At 47.1% G+C, this 21,153-nt stretch overlaps 1 protein-coding gene across 2 annotated transcripts in view; it reads left to right on the forward strand.

Annotated features, from left to right (window-relative positions):
- Positions 1–21,153, forward strand: part of SHISA6 (shisa family member 6) — a 228,808-nt gene that overhangs the window by 43,624 nt on the left and 164,031 nt on the right. For both annotated transcript variants that reach the window (XM_065693875.1, XM_065693876.1), the window contains exon 3: positions 15,882–15,977. In XM_065693875.1, coding sequence (XP_065549947.1) covers positions 15,882–15,977 — 96 coding nt within the window. The remainder of the gene's footprint in view (positions 1–15,881; positions 15,978–21,153) is intronic.

Consider the following 21,153-nt stretch of genomic DNA (forward strand, 5'->3'; position numbering starts at 1 on the left):
ACATCAGAAGGATTCAGTTTCCTAGCAGGAAATTGGTGCCCAGGTCATCCTGAGACCTGGCACTGTCAATTTACACAGTTGTGTCTTACTTAGTTCTGGTTTCTCATAGTGATACTCACATGGAACCAAGCTCTTAGAGAGCATCTCATTTGCTCTCGAGCTCAGGAAGGGCTCACTCATGCCATTCTCCACGCTTTCAGAACCAGGTTCTGCAGCAGCCAATCCTCCCAGTCCCAATTGCTCAGTGTCTCTGAACAGACCCAGCATCTTGGTGCATCAGGAGGCAGGATAATCCCTGGCACATCTGCCTGTGCAGACTGTCTGGGAGCCACCCACTGCTGCAGACAGAGGTGGTGAGCTGGGAAGCATCCCATTGCATTGCTGTTTTCACAGTAGCTTCTAGTTCTTTCTTGTACAATCTGAGAGCACCTACTGCGGGCTCTTCTGGACCAAGTGGCTGTGCTTAATTAGCTCTGTAAGTGGGATAGCTTTGACCTCTGTGTTGGTTAAGAGATAATTTGGGGAGGAACATGCAGACCTGGGTTTGCTTGGGCTTGCTGACTTCAGATCAGAAGCAGGATTGTAGCTCCTCTTGCTGTGTCCGGCTGGTTGGGCTGAGAGCGGCAGCATGGCTGCAGCAGCATAAAGCTTCTGAAAGCTTGTGGAAGAGGTGCTTTAGTGATAAATCACAGGTTGCTTTGGGAGATAGGCCTCTGTTTTGCATCAGGATGGGCTCTGAGTGGCCCCCATCAGCTCTTCAGTCAGACAGACATTATCACTGACAGTCAGAGGCAGCTTGAGAGGTCTGGTATTTGTGAGACAAATGACTCAGGCAGGAATGTGTTTGCTGCACACTGTGGAAGCGCTGATGTCCTGCTCAGGGGTCCTCATTCAGTGGGGAAGTCCTTTTTCTCTGGTGTTGCCCTAAGGTGCTCGTTAGCACAAGGACTCTTCTGAACCAGCTACAGCTAACCAGGACAAGGACAGGATGCTCCACCATGGCAGATGTAGTCTCAAAGCGTTAAGCGTAATCCTTTGAGCTTCCTTATCACTGTCCTAAGGTCTGGTGCCTCCTGTGGCACCAGAGAAATTGCTGGGAGCAAAGCCACGTTCTGCACTGCTTTCCCTGACCCTGTGCTGCTGAATTCCCACCTGAGGATGTGTTTCTTAAGTAGAACAAGGCTTGTGTGTTGGGTCTGAAAAGATCTTCTGTGGTATGCGGCAGGCTGCTGAGTACCAGTGCTTCAACCAGCTTGTTTAAGGCAAAATAGTCGGGGCACAATGTTCTTCCATTTCCAGCTGGTTTAGGACTTAACCTACATGGTGACATTAGGGTATGTTCTTACCCTTGCACCTCTTCCACATCCCCAGTGTGCCTTCACAAGAGGATCCTGCCAGTCTGGGAGCACAGACACGTTCCTTGTCACTGATTTTACAGCCACTCAATAGCCTGTCCCTGGATCTGTGCAGTGCCCCAGAGCCTGCAGCCACCCTTGCCCCGGGAAACTCTCCCCTGGATGATGGAAGTTATTACTTTTGGTGGCTTTCATGGATGCCTTGGATCCCAGCCACCTCTCTCCCTACCATTTCAGAACCCAGCTCCATATAGGATGTGCTGGCACATGATTCCAGGACATCAGTGCTATTCAAGTACCTTAAAATGCAGGGTGTGCCTGGAATGGGCTGTACTTTGTGCTTTCTACAGCCTGGTGGTTACTCACATTATCTGAATACCTTCAGCTGTGTTGCTGTAGACAGTTTCCAGGAGTCTGAATGGTTTCTTGTCATCAGGCATCCTTATTTGCCCCAGTTCTTCCTCTCCCTTCTCTCCACTTTGCTATTTCTTTCCTTAGCCAGCCTTTTCTGCAATTCCATGACTTTCCCCTGAGTAAGAGTTATTCCTATGCCATGGAGTAGAGATTGGCATAGCTGTGGTGACCAGACTCTGGTGGAATTGTGCAGTTTTACACCATTTCTATTGAAATTTAGCCAAAGAGCCCTCACTCCTGAATCCCATTCACATTTAGCATCTGTGTAACGCAATTCTCCCCCTGAGAACTGGGATATGTGGTCCAGGGGTCAAGGTAGCCCTGGAAAATGCCTTTGTGTTCAGCTTCTTGGTGGATCCTTTGCTTGCAGCCTGTTCTCCCTGTTACAGCTCCCAGGGGGATTAAAGAGCATCAGAATTGGGATGTGCTACACAAAGCCAAGGGTGATGTGCAGACCTAATTTCACGGGAATGGTATCCGAAGACAGATCTGAACAGCTCTAGGAATACACATCTGACCCTTGCAAAGGCATCCAGATATCAAAGAATGTTCATCTCGATCCTTAAAGTTCCTGCTGGAGTCAGTCACTCCAACTGAGAAGAAGTAGCCTCCACCTTCCCTTCTGCTATTACCCTTGAAGATGTGTGGTGTGATCAGCCTTCCCTTTGCCCTTAATCACTTTCCCCTAGCCTATATAATTAAATTCCATTAGGTACTGCATCTAATTTTTGAGGAGCTCCCGAAGAACAAAAGGCAGTTCAGTTGCAGGCTAACAGAACAAATTAATTAGAAGGGGAATATTAGGCCCTCTTTAAATGAGATCAGCAAATCTTCAGCAGAAGCAGCATAGCTTGGCTGGCTGTGATGCTGTTCCCTTCCTGCATCCAGAGATCACATACAGTGTTCAGAGGCACAGCACTGCTAGGAACTGGATTAGGCTTCGAGCAACCCATGCTGAAAGGCTCTCCAGGGCACAGTTTCAAAGCACAACACAGGGAGTTGCTGGCCTTGTGTCTCTCATTATCAGCAGTACAAGTTGTGCCATTAGATTGCTTCACTGTACTTTGGGAATGTGTCCCTGTCATATTCCTGCATATCCAACCCCAATAAAAGTGGATGTTACACGAGTGTAGAGCTCTGCATAGTGCTATTTACCAACATTCCTCCTAGCTATGGAGATCTCTGTGAGTAAGCACTGGAATTACCATATAAAACCAGATCAAATACCCGGAAGCCACTCTTCGTAAGCATTTAAACAAGTAAACAGATGGCACCAGTGCAACTTAGATCTACCTCTAGGAATCTGCAGTCTTGGGGAATTGTTAATGCTGCCTCCTGTTACGCACTGAAATGAGCATGGAGATCGTACTGGGAGCTATGGAAAGGCACTCCATGCAGATAGCTGTGCATGTCCCATGCTCCCAGTCCAGCATGGAGAGCACCAGCCTCAAGTAACACACTGTTTTCCACATGTGAGGCAGGACCAAGAAGAGGAAACAAAAACCCAACAGAGATAAGCAGGAGCCCGGGGGGAGATGGGGCAGATACAGGCTACTGAACCAATTCACAGAACCCTAGAATGGTTTGGGTTGGAAGGGACCTTAAAGCTCATCCAGCTCCAACCCCTACCACGGGCAGGGACCCCTTCCACTGGAGCAGCTTGCTCCAAGCCCCTGTGTCCAACCTGGCCTTGAGCACTGCCAGGGATGGGGCAGCCACAGCTTCTCTGGGCACCCTGTGCCAGCGCCTCAGCACCCTCACAGGGAAGAGCTTCTTGTTAATTCAAGAGAAAGAAGAGGTTTTAAACCAAAACCTGTCTCATATATCCTGCCCTCACTCGTGCAGAAATGTCTGGTTGTTAATGCACCTGCAGCACTACCAAACACTCACTGCTCCCCATTCTCCCTGCTGAAAGGCACCTGCTGAGCTTATGAGCTTCCTACATGTGTCTGCATTAGGAAACTCAGGATGTGCTGCCGAATGCTGGAAACGTGTCCAGGTGGCCCCGTCCTGTGCTCCTGGACATAGCCATGGTCCTGCAGTGTCAGTGCAGCATTGCTGATGACAGGAGCACAGCAGGAGGGGTGGGAGCCAGCAGCGGTGAGAGTATTAAACAGGCAGCTACTGATTCCTGTATTGAATCCTCTGGTGCTCTCACCTTCTGTTTAAAGAAAAGCAGACAGCGACAGGAGAGTTTCAGGATAGAACCGTATTAGACCAGGAGCCTACAGGAACCTGCTGTTCTCATTGAGTGTAATGTACTGCACCATTTGCCATTCTCCTTTTTCTCAGGCTGGTTTTCTCTATAGCTTTCAAATGTGCTTGAATTCAGAACAGATCCAGGACAAATAAAGAGTTGATCTCTCTGTAGCCATACCCTGAATGGACAGAAACAGATTAAGGATCGTTGGTGGGGATTGTGTAATACCAGTGAGAGAATCAGCTCTGGGGCTCCACATGAGAGGCCAGGATGGAGATAGAGAGTGGAGCATCTTGGAGTCTCCATGCATATTTACACTTTAGGCAGGAATATGTCCTAGCACTTGAGAGCAGGAATGCTCACAGCCTGCTGTGCATTCACAGGCTCAGCACATGAGCAGAGAGCACCTGAAGCCATTTTCCTTTTCTCCTGTACCTGGGGAAAACGGAGTGCTCCATCACTCATGCCACTTCGTCTCCCCTCATAAATTCTCCTCGTTTCCATTTCCAGTTGTATTCTATTGAATCTTTCAAATGAAGGTTTTCCCCACCTTAAAAAGAAAAAAAACCCACACATCTTAATAACAAAATCTCATTTTTTCATGACAAACCTGGTTTTTACCTCCTCTGCCCTTTCTGTTCCTAGTGACAGGACCAAGCCCTTCAGAGGATGACTGAGGCTAAGATACGCACATAGTTACTTCCTCTCCTTTTAGCCCCAGTCTCCCAGAGACTTCCTGAGATCATGTATGTTAAGGACAGCTTTTCAGAGTGAAGTGAGACAGCAGCAGGTACATTCCCTTTTCCTGCCTTACCCAGAAGGACAAATGAGTCACCATCATCCTTTTCCCCTGGAAGTCCTTGCACAATGTGCAGGCTGCAGTGCTGATGTACATGTGGACCATCTATTTCTAAACACTCTGTTGAGAAGTAACTCCATAAACTAAATACATCTGGGGACAGTATCTGAAGTTTTGTAGCTTCTTTATTCAAGAAGATTATTGTAAATGCAAACATTTAAAACGCGTCTGAAATTAATATCTTCATCTCAAAATGGCTGTTCTAAAGCCAGTTAGGCACTGAGAATCACCCAGTTTCACTTAGTTATCTCAATAGATGTTATTCACTTGGAAATAAACGGCTGAAGTTCCAAAAGTCTGCGCAACACAGAATCCCAACACGCGACAAAAGAGTCTTGAGGTCTGATTTGAAGATGAAGCCGTCTCTATGAACCTCTGGAGACTTTCCATCTTCAGTGTAATCTTCTAACAACATTCTCATCTCCTTTGCAGAAGAGGCTTTCTCTGGTGTGTAGGTTCTTGACGTAATTTTCTGAGCATCTGTTGTATCAGAGGAGTAACACTTTCTTGCTGCTTCCACTTGGGAAGTCAGATTACAGAGAATGGGAAGAGCGCTGAACACTTCCCTCAGATTACTTTTCCATGTAGGTAATTGTTGCTCTTCCCATAGGAAGGCTGTGGAAGTGTGGGTGAAGAAAGAGGGGCTGTAGAGAAACACAGCAAACAGGAGAGGCTTTGTGTCCTGGTTTCATCTGGGACAGAGTTCTCTTCCTAGCAGCTGGTGCAGGGCTGTGTTTTGGCTTCAGTCTGAGAACACCGATGGTTTTGTTGTTGCTCAGTAGCACTTACCCTGGTCAAGGGCTTTTCAGTCTCCTGCTCTGCCAGTGAGGAGGCGCACAAGAAGCCAGGAGGAAGCAGAGACAGGGACCAGACCCAAACTAGCCAAAGGGGTACTCCCATCCCACAGCACGTCATGCTTGGGATAGAAGCTGGGGGGAATTGTCTGGGAGCCGCTGATCACTGCTTGGGGACGGGCTGGGCATCAGTCAGCTCATATTGTGCATTTTGTGTATTGTGCATCACTTGTCTGGTTTGGGTTTTATTCCTCTCTCTCCCTCTCCATTTAATTATCATAGAATTCCAGGTGGATTTGGGTTGAAGGGACCATAAAGCTCATCCAGTTTCCAACCCCCTGCCACAGGCAGGGACACCTTCCACTAGAGCAGCTTGCTCCAAGCCCCGTCCAGCCTGGCCTTGAGCAGTGCCAGGGATGGGGCAGCTATCATCATCATTATCAGTATTATTGCCACTACTACTATTATTATTATTATATTAATAATATCAACATCGATATATTAATATTTTTCTTTATTTTCATTATAAAACTCAGTTGAGATAAGGTTTTACTTTTTTGCCAGTTCTCCCCATCCCACCAGGGGTTGCCATTGGTACTCCATTATTTCTATTTTCTCCATGAACTGCCAATGCATGCGCACTGTCCTCAGGAAGCAGAATTCCATCCCTTGCTTTTAATACAGCAATCCTTTTTTTAACACAGCATCCCTTGCTTTTAACACACTCTGAGCCATGCGTACCTCCAGCATCCAGATCACTTGAGGTACCCTGGGTTCCCTGGAGCTACCCAAGGTCACCTGGGGCTCACTGTAGCGGTTCTGCCACCTCTGTTACCTCAATTAGAAGCAGAGCATAAGATGTGTTCTTTGAAGCTTTGACTCAATAACACCAATGTATTATAGACTCATAGAATCAAACTGGTTTGGGTTGGAAAGAACCTTAAGATCATCCAGTTCCAACCCTGCTTATTGTGAAGCTTAAAGGTTTATTGGTGCTGCATAGGCAAAAATCCAACATAGTTTTGACCAGGAACAGGGAGAGACACCCAAGCTCCTGTGGAGAGGAGGAGGAGGAGCAGTACTAACTTGTCACAGCAAGTGAAGCTTTCAGCTCTGACAGCAAAGTAAGAAACCCAGCTTGCAAGTTAGAAAGTGCAGGCCCTTTGCCTGTGTTGTGTTGCCTGTGACACTTCATCAATGAGGGACAGCGGGAGCTCAAAATCCTGCATAGCCCAAGGGAGCTCACCTTGTGTGTGAAGCTGAAAGTGTGTTGTTAGTTTACATCTTAATGCTCTAATCAAAACACACAGACCAGTTACAGCAGTACTAGTGCTTACTGCTCAAATTAATGCAGAAAGATTCGTTTGAGCAAGCTGCTCTAGTGAATGGTGTCCCTGCCCATGGCAGTGGGTTGGGACCGGATGATCTTCAGGTCCTTTCCAACCCAAACCATTGTGTGATTCTGTAATTTATTTCACCCTCCGAATGGATGTATGAACTGATTTAACTTTCCTTGGGTCTCTGCTGTTGTGCCTGTTCTTCCCACATCTCTCTGGCTGGGTCATGTTTGTCTCCGTGGACAACTGGGCTTTGTTGGGCTGTTGGCACAGGTGGAGCCAGCCCAGGGTAGGTGACAGACATGGTGTTGCTGTCACAGCTCAACCAGCCAGGAGCAGCTCAGGTCTAGGCAAGCCCAGCCTGGCCCTGAGACCCCACAGTGTCCTGTCAGTACAAACCCTGTGGGTTTTCACTGGTAACAGGAGAACTCATATTCTCTGGGCTGCAACAGCAGCACCACTTAGACACTGAAGGACAAGTGCCTGGAGATTGCTGCTTGGGAAATCCTGGCTTTTCCTCTTCTTTTTATTCTCTTTCCTTTTTTAGTGCTGTTAACCAGGTGGAAACAGGGAGGATTGCCAAAGACTGGCCATTTCCCAGCAGAGCAACAGAGATTCATGCACTGAAGACTAAGAGACACTCAGTCCTTCTTCAGGTGGGACTGGGTTTAAGTACAAATGAGTACTTCCAGATATCACCAGCAGACCTGCCAGCATGAAGGGATCTGGGGACAAGTACACTCACTGTATAGTGTCAGCACTCAGTGCAGCGTGGTTAAAGGATGGACTGTAAGTGCCACCTGACTGGGATCAGAGAAGACATAGAATGGTGCTTAGGTGCTTACCAGGGAGGAAGAGGATGGCCTCGAGTGCTGGTTGGCAGGGAAAGAAATGAAAGCTGCTGCTTCTGCACAGTGAGTGAGCAGGCTAATCACTGAACTAGATAAAGCCGTAGACACATTGCTGTGAAAACCTGCAGCATTTAATCGTGACTGATATTCTCTGTATAGAATAGTTTAAATCAGCCTGCAGTAATTGTTTCCTTGCTACAGAATCCAGCAGGATGATAAAACAGTCCTCAGTCTCTATTTTGTTTGCCTGATAGGGTGTTGTGGGAATGCGTGAGTACTAGGGATAAGTGAACTGATTCATGGCTTGGTAAAAAACAGAAGGAAACTTTTCTCCTTTCCCTGAGTCATGCTGAAACTTGAGCTCCTTCTGTATCACTGGCTCTACAATTGTAGTGTGTGCTTAAGGGCACAGAAGATTAAGGGCTTGTCATTAATTTTTGACAGCCTGAGCTTTGAGGATCCCCTTGATGTATAGAGCCGCATAGAGCCCCTCTATGCAGTTGGTCATGTTCCGACCCTGCTCAGCTCTGGTCCGTCATTAGCCCTGTGCAGTGTTGGAGCTGTAACGTCACCACTGCAAGTGCAGAGGTGCAGCGGCACAGCTCTCCCATTAGGGAGATGGCAACAACTGGTTTTCAGTCACACTGGGCTTGTGAGTGCCTGCGACTTCTCTGAACAGGAATCCGAAGCCAGTTTGGGTCCTTGCAGGTGTGGTAGTGGCTTTCTTCTACTCACTGGGCAAGGAGTGCAACCAGGTGAGCTTTCTATGGAGGCATTAGCCAGTCTTGATTTGCTTGTGCTTTCACTGTGGTTTACAAGATGGCATTGCTTCGAATTGCACCCATGATGAAAAGAGATCCTTATGTCCTCAAGGGAAAGGAATTAGAGTCCCTATTCCTTCCTTTTTCCCTTCCATGCTTTCCTTCCTTTTTTTTTTTTTTCCTTCTATGCCAAGGAGGAAAGCTTCAGCACAGGGATTATGGCATACAGTAATATGTGAAGTCTGTTGTTTGTGTGAGCCCCTCATCCCTGTTGCATAAAGGACAACATCCATGGGGTCTCTTCCCTCTGCCATACTGTAGAGGAAAGGAGTGTACTTTCATGCTTTTGGGGCTTCAGTGTTTCCTCTTTTGGGAGCTTCAGCACCTGCTTCAAGACGTGTGTGACTGGGTACAGCTGATGAGAAAGACCATGGGAGCAGAGCTGTTACCTCCACAAACCAGGTACTTCAGTAGGTTTTCTCTAGCCAACACATGCATTTGGAGTCTTGGAGAGATGCTGGAGTTTATTTTCCTATTAATTTTATCCTCTCTCTTTAAAAGTGTTTTTTATTTAGGCATCTCAGTGATAAACTCATCACTGTCTCTCTGTCACCCCCGATGCACGTTGCTGGCAAGACCCTCCAGCAGTGCAGTCCTGTATTTTACTGTCACAAAGTAATTTTTATAGTCAACAGAACCTAAAGCTAATGTTTCCTGATGCCTCTTAGAGCTTCTTGCAGCTTTTGGTGGGGGTGCAAAGTCAAGGACAGCTGCTGTAGTTCAATGGAGTCAACAGATAATGAAAGGAGGTGTTCCCTTGGTCACTTATGAGGAAAGCCAGCACAGCTTTAGCTTCACTTTATCTTTTCCCATGCCAGAAAGATCCATGAGTACAACCTGGACTCATAGAGCTCACTGCACTGGATTTAGCTTGTTCTCCTCTGCATTAACTGGGCATATTTTTGGCAGGTTGCTAGTTCGAGCTGACACAAACCCCATGCCAGGGAGCTGTTCCCCATCCTTGCAATGCTGTGGGAAGTCTTCCAGTATGCAACATTATCCATAAAGCCCAGTTCCTGGCCAATAATTTTGCTTGAGAGCTTCAATATTCAGTAGTGAATAGGAAGTTTTTACCCATCTTGGTTGTAAAGAAGGCTGGAAGATATGATGGGAAGGCATTTTGAAAGCTGATAATGCAGAATTCACTGAAATAAATCAAAAGGAAAAATAAGGCTCTCCCGGTTTACAGGTTGGAACAATCTGCTGCTTCTGTTTTGAACACGAAGTTCCCCCTTGGCTTGGGAGTGATCCTGGCCTGAATTTTTACCATGTTTTCTGATGCTCTGGGCAGTCAGCTATGCAAGAGCCATGTGCTTGCTGGAGCCCATGCCAGCTGGTCAGGTCCCTGATGACACAGGACTGACTGGCTCATAGTGCACAAGACTTGGCTCTGTGTGCTCATGTGAGGCACCCGTTCTCTTCCAGAACATCACAAAAGCTTTGGGGATCTGTAGGGATCATAGAATCCCAGCCTGGTTTGGGTTGGAAGGGACCTTAAAGCTCCTCCAGCTCCAACCCCTGCCACGGGCAGGGACCCCTTCCACTGGAGCAGCTTGCTCCAAGCCCCTGTGTCCAACCTGGCCTTGAGCACTGCCAGGGATGGGGCAGCCACAGCTTCTCTGGGCACCCTGTGCCAGCGCCTCAGCACCCTCACAGGGAAGAGCTTCTGCCTAAGAGCTCAGCTCAGTCTCCCCTTGGGCAGGTTCAAGCCATTCCCCTTGGCCTGTCCCTACAGGCCCTTGTCCCAAGCCCCTCTCCAGGTTTCCTGCAGCCCCTTTAGGCACTGGAGCTGCTCTAAGGTCTCCCCTTAAGGAACCTTCTCTTCTCCAGACTGAACACTTCCTTCAGTGATGTAACTCACAACATGGCTGATGCCCATCAGTTTCTGCAGTGGGACTTTGCTCAGATTGAGCTGGTTTGCATGCTTGCTGGCTCCAAGAATTCCTTGGTTTGGGTCTGGAGCTGTGCCTCCCCTTGCATTCAGGGGTGATTGCATTTGATTGACAGGACAGCCAGAGCGGTGCAGAGCAGTGCGCCATGTGCTCAGCAAACACCTCACGGTCATTTTGGCAGCGCATGCCCTTTGTGTCAGTCTGTTAATACGTGTAAAATAGCTCCAAAAGACTCACTCCAGCAGAAGTGAGCAGCATCAGAGGCAGGTAGGCTGTGGGTCATATTTGTGTCCCCCCCTAAAATAAAGGTTTTATCTCTTTTGCCATAGAGATCTGTCTGATTGATGCTGAGCAGTTTGGATGTGGGGAGTCTTCTCTGGGGATGGGTTATTTTCTGGGTGAGAAGTGTGACAAGGATAAGGTCAGAATCCCAGAGTAAACCATGCAAAAGGCTGTCCACAGCAGTCCCTGTCTGCCCTTCTCAGGGTGATGTAATCTGTGCTCAGTAATAACATTTCCGAGAGGTGGATAACAGCATTTTAGTTCAGCTCTAATAATTCTGTTAAATCAGAGCTGGGGATGTAATTGCTGTTTGTGACTGAGTTTGTTCCATATGTGTGTTATGCAGGATGCCACTGTAATGAAATGTTCCCTCTTTGAGCTGTATGCCCTAAAGAATATGCCTTTATTGTGTGGCAGGCAAAACACTCCTCTGCTCTCTGCCTTTGCTGTGCTTTATAACCGAAGGAGAAGAGAAAAAAAGTCGTGTTTCACCTTGTTTCAATTTCTTCTGGAGATTTAAAGTTGTGTAAGTGTTAGTTTTCATTTGTTTCAGTAACACACGCAGCCTTGCTGGAGTCCTCTTCATTTCTTCTAATGAAAAAGCCTGGGAGCTTGTATGCATCCAAGGGTTTATATGCAGTAGAGCACATGGATAGGAGTGTAAGCAAGGACAGGGAGTGAGAGGGAGGAATAGCATCTTCCAGGGACTCAGACACAGGGTTCTGAAGCAGCATTTTAGATTTGATTGTGAGAAATAGACCTTGGAGATGTAAAATTTCTAGAGAAATACTGTATTGAAAGGTAGCATGTTCCATGCCATGAGGCCAGGTAGTGTGTGCTAGTATGGATGTGGAAAACTGGCAGACAGCAACTATTTCCACCCAAAATAGGAGCTGTAAAAGAGGGAAAGTGTGTGCTGGGAGCCTGAGTACATGTGTATAGAGCCGCAGAATCCCAGACTGGTTTGGGTTGGAAGGGGCCTTAAAGCAGCCCATGGAATTTGTATGTGCTCCCAGGGAAAGGGCAGCTTTGCTCTGATGTGGTCTCATGTGAGGGAGGAGGGAGAGCAGTGTGGATAGTGCCTGTAGGCAGCCGATAGAAGATAGCCATTAAACTGTCCCCACCACAGCAGACTTAGCTCAGAGATCTCCATTTGACTGTGTGCTTCTGCAGTACCTCCATGCCTCCACCCCACAGCTTCCACAATCTGTGGGAGCAGCAGACCAGGGAGAGCACACAGCTAAAGGCAGAAAGGAGGACAACAGCCTAAATAGAGAATGAGGCAGGGATGGTTTCTGGTCTGGCGTTACCCGGGACAGTACTTCCAGTGCTTTACAGCCTTCTCTGCTGATGGGCACATGCGTTTTGGTAAGGTACGATGCCAGTGTGAAACATCTCCATCAAGAAGTGGTGATGAAGTCTTTGAATAGCAGCAGCTGAGCTTGGCTCACCCCAAGGTGCTTCTAGAAGTAAAAGCCATGTTACCAGCATTTTTACGTTGTGGAGCCAAGAGAAATGATCACAAGTGAGCAGGAATGAAAAAAAAACCCATACAAAGCAACTGTAGCATCCTATAATGTACCCATAAAAAGGGAAAACTCGCTACTTGAAGTCTACAAATGCAAGTTTCTCGTGGGAAAACGTAACTTCTGTTCAAATGCTAATGGGTTTTCATCACAAGAATGGTTTAATTGAACTACTATGGACTATAAGAAGGGGCAGAGCAAGGTTCAGAGAATAAATGGCTGATGAACAATCTTCATTCTGCCAGTAAATATTTGCTTTTTTTATATACTTCCCCTTCTTGATCTCTGTCTTAAACAGAGACTCCAAAGGGACATATAAAAAGACAGCTGATCTCAGCTAGAGGGAATAGCACATATTTGTGTGTTTCTCTTAGCCTTATTTAAACCAGTAAATTTGTGACACTGATAGAGTCACCAGAGCAGCTGGCCCTGAAAGCATAGAAAATTGATGGTATATAAGCAAAAATTGGCTTTCTGGAGAGAAAAACTGCAGCACATTTTAGAAAGCAAATGGGGCATTGCAGCCACAAACTCTCTGTGTGCTTCTCAGGATAAGAACGAACACCTCATGAAGCACAAATAACTTCCAGGGACTCGGAGGCAAAGTCCTGCCACCTTTTTCCAGGAACAGAGCAGCCAGAGCTCCCAAGAGCTGGGTGGGAAGAAGAGAGAAAGAGCCCATAGCGTTCCCCGTGGAAGCAGAAAATCCTTCCTTCTTATTTCTGGAAACTCTTCTCAGCCAATTTATGGGTGGGTGCCTCCACATTTGAAGGTTTTTGCTACCACCTTCCATTACTATGACTGTAGGAAGAAAACTGTCTTGCTGCTAACACTCCCAAGCCTGCAGAAACACTTCATATGTGTTTTGAGAAGTTGGCAGGGAGCACTTGACTGACCCTGACCACAAAACAGATCTGTGAGAGAAGGGAGTGGGATGCTTTCTCTATTAGATAAGAATAAACATTTGTCAGAAGTCTCAGCATCTTCTGCCTCCCATATGTGAGCCTCCTCCTAGGATCTTCACCATGCTCATGTGATGGTGAATTCTGTGCTAGACTCTTGGGGCCAGGCAGTTCCCGGTGTCCTTCCTGAATGAGGAGAGGGGTTTGGAGCTTGCTCAGATCCATTTTGCAGGGCAGAAGAGGGGAATATTGACAGGCTGAGAGAGCTGCGCTGGGGCAGCCTGGAGAAGAGAAAGCTCCTGAAGGGGAGACCTGAGAGCAGCTCCAGTGCCTAAAGGGGCTGCAGGAAACCTGGAGAGGGGCTTGGGACAAGGGCCTGTAGGGACAGGCCAAGGGGAATGGCTTGAACCTGCCCGAGGGGAGACTGAGCTGAGCTCTTAGGCAGAAGCTCTTCCCTGTGAGGGTGCTGAGGCGCTGGCACAGGGTGCCCAGAGAAGCTGTGGCTGCCCCATCCCTGGCAGTGCTCAAGGCCAGGTTGGACACAGGGGCTTGGAGCAAGCTGCTCCAGTGGAAGGGGTCCCTGCCTGTGGCAGGGGTTGGAGCTGGAGGAGCTTTAAGGTCACTGCAACCCAAACCAGGCTGGGGTTCTATCATTCTGGGACAGACTAGACTTGGGGGGATGCTTACCTGCAACCCACTTGTATGCAGGGTGGGCTCTCATGACGGGAGTAATGGCCTGTAAAATCAGCGGTAGCTGATTTTTACAGGTGGGAATGAGTGGCTAAAAGAGACAGAGGAAAACTTTGCAGCCTAGTGGGATTTCAAAGTCTCTGTTCCTGTTGGTTGTCACAGTGTGGCCAGACAGGATTCAAGCATGTGAGAACAAACAGGATTTTGTCTCAGTGTTGGAAAACTGGTGCAGGGCTGGAGCATCTGTCAGAGGCAATGTGAGCCAGGCAGAACATGGCCCCAGGCTGCATTTCCACCTGGATCCCTGATGCCACTTTGGCCCTCCCTGAAGCTTCCCAACTCATCTCCCCTGCTCGAGTGTGCGCTGGACCATCTGCCGTGATGGTCTCCCAGCCACCGTGCTCAGAAGAGCAGTGGTGCATCACGAGCTTATGCAGAAAGGCATGGAGAGGATGGAGAGGTGTCGTGGTTTAAACAAAGTCAGCCATAAATCACACAGCTCGTTCACTCACTCCCCCCCTTCTTGCCCTCCCCCTACACCCGGAGGGATAGAGAGGAGAATTGAAAAGAATGCAACTCCCACGGGTTGAGATAAGAACAGTTTAGTAACTAAGGTATAACACAAATCACTGCTGCTGCCACCAATAATAATAATGATAAAGGAAATAACAAGAGGAAAGAATACAACACCTCAACACCAGCCAACCAATAACTCGCCCCACTCCCCCAGCCGAGCACCGACCGATACCTCGTCCAACCCTGCAGTCCCAGCCCTTCCGGGGTAACTCTCTGTTACACCCTGGCCATGCCGTGCTGTGGTATGGAATACCTCTTTGGTCAGTTTGGGTCAGGTGTGCTGTCTCTGCTTCCTCCCGGCCTGCCCTCCTCCCTGGCAGAGCAGGAGGCTCACAAAGTCCTTGGCCAGACCAAACATTTGAGCAGCAACTGAAAACATGGGCGTTATCAGCACTGTTCCCAGGCCAAAAATCAAAACACAGCACTGTACTAGCTCCTAAGAAGGAGAAAAATGACTGCTACTGCTGAACCCAGGACAAGAGGGAGCTGCATTCCTGGACCCTGAGGCTGCCTTACTTCCCTCCCCCAGCACCTATCTTATCTCTGCCTCTTTCTAAAATAAAAGGAACAGAAAAATGAACAACATGAAAAAGGGAGGAGATGATAAAGAGTATCTGAAAAATTGACTGTGTCCTCATTTCAGAGCTTTGCATGGTAAAAGGGAGAAAAACAGCCTTTGCTTCATTAATAAATTAAAATATTAAAAAGCTGGGTGCCTCCTGAACCTACTCTTTTGTCGTGGACTGAGAAAGCTCCTAGGACGTGTTCTGCAGAAGGCTATTGAGAAGCTACCCAGGGATGCTGTGAAGGGCCAGAGCAAATCAAAGCTGGAAGGCAAAGTTTGGTATCATGCTGCTAATGAGGACTTGGGTCCAGCCTGGACAAGTGGTATTTGCACCTTTGCTTTTGTGCCAATGGTACATGGCTGCTGCCAGGGGTATGGTTGGAATTAGGAATGATCAAAGCCAGATCTCTTCCGATTTCCTTTAGCTCCTTAAGTCTTGAAGGTTTGAGTGAGAGCAGTTCTTGGGTATGCTGCTCCTGGGAAACCTCCATCCGAGCCAGTGATGATCAGAATTCCCAGTGATGGGGATGTTTGGTTTGGAACGTTAGCGGTTCTCCTCTCAGCATTGGTTCACTCCTTGGCAGTTATCAAAATATTCAATTGTTCTTCTTAGTAAATCTTTGCCAAGAAAGGCGTAAGACTTTGATGCTGTTATAGGTGTTATGTTCTGTTATACCCTCTGCTTGCCATTAGCAATGGAACCGTGTGGTGGGGCCTTGATACTTGTACCTGGGTACATCAGGGCTGTATAACATATATGTGTATATAGATGCACACACACTCAATAATGGTTTCTTTGTTTTCTTTTCCTTGGCAGGTCCGTATGGAAAGGATATTTATCGAAGTGGAGGGCCAGATCTCCATAATTTCATCTCCTCCGGGTTTGTCACATTAGGAAGAGGACACACGAAGGGTACAGTGGAAACAATTTTTTGCTAAATAAAAAGATTGTTTTAAAGAAATAATAAAAAAAGAAAAAAGCTATAACTCAGAAGCTGGGTTCTGAGCGCTGGGAGGTAACAGTATTGGACTGCAGTCAGTAGATTTAGCCTAGCAAATATCGCTGCAGGTAAAATACTGTGCCCATAGCAGAACCTTTTAAATCCTAGCAAGGGAGGTGATGGGAGAGTGTTGAGTCAGGCAGCCAGGCTCCAAACTCCACTCTGACTTTGCAGTTCAACAATTTAGACTGCTCTGTGTTTTTCTGAGTTCATGGTTGCAAACCACCCTTGTGCTGCTGTACTTCTCAAAGGAGAGGGAAGGATCTCGTGCTGTCCAAGGGCAGGCAGGCAGCACTTGAAGAGTGCATTTCTCAATTTCTTTTGTTTGACTTCTGGGCTTTTTTTTTTTTGGGGGGGGGGGAATGGGTTATGATGAATATTTTATAAAATTATTTCTTTTTAGGTCCTAAAGCATATATTTTGTGTGTTCATATAATCTGTGATATAATGTACAAACATGAAACCACAAAATTATACGTATGCTGCTCTGTGTATGTTCTGTGTATATGTACTGTATATAAAATCTATGTTGAGAGACAGTTGTAGCTCTATTAGACAAGTAACCGTATAACCCAGGAGTTGTGGTGACACAAAAGCTGTGAGATCTGACTCCAAAGTAGCTGGTCACCAGAACCCCAGCTCAATGTTCGTTTTCTGACGTTGTTGCCTATTTGGTGAGTTTTTTATAGTGTACAGTGAGACTGTGTTTGGAGCATCTTTCTGTTCACACCCTGACCGAGTCACACTGGTGCTCTGGCAGTGGGTTTGCGACACGGGGAGTGCAAAGCATGTGCCATGCCAGTCCTCGTCTGGTTCTGTGTCCTGCTGACTTCTGAGACTGTTGTACATTTATATAGACGCAATGTATGTGGAGATACCTATATAGACACGATGTACTGTATGTGGAGATGTGTCCATGTGCTCGCCTGGTCGAATGCACCCGTGTTGTTCCTGTGGATGACCATCACTCACAAATTATTAAAAGACCTTTCTTTTTTTTCCCTACATTTCCTGCACTTTTTCCAAGTCTCCAAAGTGTCATCCAAAGCAGTGTCGGTCCTGTAGAACTGTCAGAGAAGAAACAAAATCTATGTATATTGTCTGTGTATGTCTGTGTGTGCTTAAATAAAGTTTACTGAGGCTGAGGCAGCACCCGTGGGACTTGTAATGCAATACCCTGCAATTCCAGCCTGGCACTGCACCGGTGGAAGGAAAGCAGAGAAAACCACCATGAACCTTCAGGTGGGCTGGGAACCGAGATGGTTCAAGGAAGGACTCATGGATGGCATTTCACACGAGGTCTCTCCCTTCCTCCTCCCCATCCAAAAGGGATTTTACAGTCACGTCCTATCACATCAGGCCCGACAGTGTATTTAGGGTGAGATAGCAAGTGTACCCCAGTAGAGGTATGGCCTACAGAGTGGTGCGTCCTGATAGCCATCATCAAGCACATGGATAACTCTGGGCAGGCCCACAAAACCTGCCTCTTTGTCTCAATTTGAATTACCCTCAAGCAGTTTTCTGTACAATATACTTTTCCCAGCTCCTTCCCACCTAAGAATAAAACTTGCTTTCCTTCTAGAACTGAAAAGCCTCAGGGGCTCTGTTCTTCTGTAGATGGGCCAGTGGTTTCCACACATTTTCCCCCTGGAAATTTTGCTTGAAGCCCCACAGAGCACATTTCCTATCCCTGGGAAGGTTGGGAGAATGGGCAGTGGGAGTCCAGACTGTTCCTATACCAACAGCCATTAGATAGGGTGGTGCTTTTCAAAGGGAATAAAAGGCTTTTATTAACTGAAGAAATTAAACTCTATCTTGGCTGTTTATGGACATAAAAGAATGAATTGGCCTTTGAATTTATGTTTCAGCTACCTGTTAATTCACATTCTATTTGAACAGTTCCATAATGTTAACTTCTAACTTCTTCATAGTAAATTCACATATCCAACTATGACAACTTGGTGATTAACATCCCCTCATGTTCTGCAGGCAAACGGCCTTGTTTGCTTGTGCAAATGCAGAGATTTGTCTTTGTGCTATGATTTCTGCTGTGAAAGCAGGGACTTTGGATGTAACAAATTACTTAGGGGCTCTATCATTGGGATTGTGCCCTGTATCTTTGGATTACTTCTCTAAATAGATTTCCTGTGTTCATTTTTCACTGGGAGCCCAGTTGCACATGTAGACAGGAGAGATGAGTGCTCCAGCAAGGCTCAGCAGCTTCATACTCAGATTTTGTCCTATTTCAGCTCTAGCGCATGTGTTAAAATCTCCACCTCAACTGTCATTAGCCAAATAACCTCCCTTGCCTTGTTGTTACACCACCGTGGAGGAGGGTTCTGCTTTTAGACTGCACAAATCCAACAAAGTTTATCTCAGTATTTCTTTGCACTGGGAGACACATTTTTGCTGTTTTCTCAACTGTCTTCTGCGCTGTGGCAGAACTCCAAGTGCTGAGTAATATTTAAGAGCTAATCTATTTTGGGCAGAAGACAAAGATGTTAGACATGCCAAACTACCATGGATACCAAATCAGCATATTCACATGTCTGACATCCACAAGCTCCGGCAAGATTGTGATTTATGATTCTTACATGACACTCCATTGGGCAATGCATCACTGCCTGGCATTTAAGTCTATAAAATCACTGCATAGTATGTTCTTCAAACCATGGTAAAAGATTTCACTGTCAGTCTGTCATGATGATCTAGGAATGAATCCAGAGTCTTTAGGCGATAAAAAGTCTCCATGGTGAGACAGGAGGCAGGGCTGATCTCATCTAATGGTAGATAGCTGGAAGTTTGACATTTTATTTGGAGGTAGTAGCCTTCTGTTCCATATAAAGACTCTTGGGAGACATCAGCATCTCTAACTGGGTGTTCACTGGATGGGCGCTAGACACCTCTTCACCACTTCTAGCAAGACAGGGGTTATGGGGGGGTTAGGTCATTGAGCCAATAGAGGAAGGCAGATGAATCCTTCCTGCACTTGTTGATACAGGAGTAGCTACTATTGCTCCAATTGCTGTAGTAGCTGCTATGAGAGGGCAGTACTGCAGTGAGGCAAGTAGGTGCACTAAAGACAGGAGTTACCACATCCCTCTCTGCACTAACCTGATTTACAAAATAGCTTCTTCAACCTATTCTCTCTCCAAGCTACTCTCAGATATCCCAGGTTGAGACTAACATGGGCTGTACTCACTGTCCTGCCAGGGCTCTGCTCGGTTACTCAGGATGGTGTAGAACATAACTGCAACAGCACATGGAGCAAGCACCCACGTGGATATTCAACCACAGTGAATAAAGTTCCCAGTTGAACTGAGTGCTAGGGGTCAAGGAACAGTGAGGAATATGGGATTTTAGACTGCATGGTCATCTCATAGGGAAAACCGTGACTTTTCCTACTTTTCCTTCCTTGTAAGTTTATGCCAGATCCTTGAGGAGGAGCAGAAGTAGGGCTGTGACTTGGAAAGCATGTGTGGAAAACTCAGGGGTCCTCACAGCCTGCCCAATAACACTGTCAGAAATTGAACCTTTCACTTTTCATTCAAGGCTGCAGATCTTTACTGTAGCTGGATTCATGGGGAGATGTGTGTGTTCTGAGTTAGGGCAAACTATAGTGACAGGACAAGGGGTGATGGGTTTAAACTTAAACAGAGGAAGTTCAAGTTAGATCTAAGGCAGAAGCTCTTCCCTGTGAGGATGCTGAGGCGCTGGCACAGGGTGCCCAGAGAAGCTGTGGCTGCCCCATCCCTGGCAGTGCTCAAGGCCAGGTTGGACACGGGGGCTTGGAGCAAGCTGCTCCAGTGGAAGGGGTCCCTGCCCGTGGCAGGGGTTCAGCTGGAGGAGCTTTAAGGTCCCTTCCAACCCAAACCATTCCATGATTCTATACACAGGAGACTCTTTTTCTTTAAGTATCCCACAAAAATTTGCACCTAGGATGTTATCGAGCAGTGCCAGTAGGCAGGAGGAAAAATGAGCCCTGTATCCAAGTCAGTGTGATGTGGCTGTGAAAGCCTGACTACATTGCTGCTGGCATCTCTGTGGAGCTGTACCAGCATCCTGCAGTGTGGGCAATGTGAAGGTGGTGTTGGTGTGGAGAAGCCAGCCTGGTGACTGAGCAATAAGAGCTACCCACATTTTATCTTGTGGTATTCGGTGCAGATACAGCAATATCTACAGCTTGAGTGTGGGATTTACCTGCCTCGGCCTCTGTTTTCCCTAACCTGCAGCATGGTTGTACCTTATGTATCTGAAGAGTGGCTCAGGGCACTCTTTACAGCCCTTCACTTGAGGTACAGCTAGGCAGCTTGAGCTAATTTTGTTTGAGCACATGTGCCTGGTGTGTGTGAACATGGTATATGGCCTTTAGCAGGACCTTACACCCAAACAGGCATCATACTCCCCAGATACAACCTCATAATAATGATCCCGCTCTGTGTTACCTGAAAGGATGCACAGCATCTGTATACAGGTGAGATGTCAGATGATGATGACTTGTTGCTTTTTCACAGCTGACAATCTCCCTCAAATCAGCTTCTTTTTGGTGCATATACAAAAGGGGCAAATTGTTCCAGTCTCACCTAGATTTGTTTTGAGGACAGACAGACCATATGTCCCGTGGTGCAGGAGCAGTGGATGATGACTGCTGCCACACAGGTCAGGGTTTGGAAGCTGCAGGGTTTTATGTGAGATTTACTGCAAGAGAAGCTCCAAGAGTAAAGCAACAGCTTGCTTTATCTGGCAGTTTAACATTTGGGTTTGTCTGTAAGAGAACCTAAGGCAAACGTGGAAGAGAGCAAAGGCACCTATAGATCATACTTAGCAACCAAGATCTTCCCAAGCTGCTTCAGTGCCTCCACCAGCTGAGGTGGGTGGCAGCTCCACTTTCTTGTCTTCTCCCCTGGGAGCTCCAGAATTTTCCAGCACCGTGTCCCTGCTGCTCCCACTGGAAGGTGCTGCCTTCCCTCTGCACGGAGAGAGAAAGCACAGAGTAAATGGCTCGTAAGTCTGTTTGCCCAAGAGAGCACTGCCAAGTTCATGCTTGTGCGACTCTTAGGGAAGCTTGTTGATGGCGGTAGGGCTGTG

Source organism: Lathamus discolor, chromosome 13 (assembly GCF_037157495.1).
Source record: "Lathamus discolor isolate bLatDis1 chromosome 13, bLatDis1.hap1, whole genome shotgun sequence".
In the NCBI taxonomy this organism is placed as follows: Eukaryota; Metazoa; Chordata; class Aves; order Psittaciformes; family Psittacidae; genus Lathamus; species Lathamus discolor.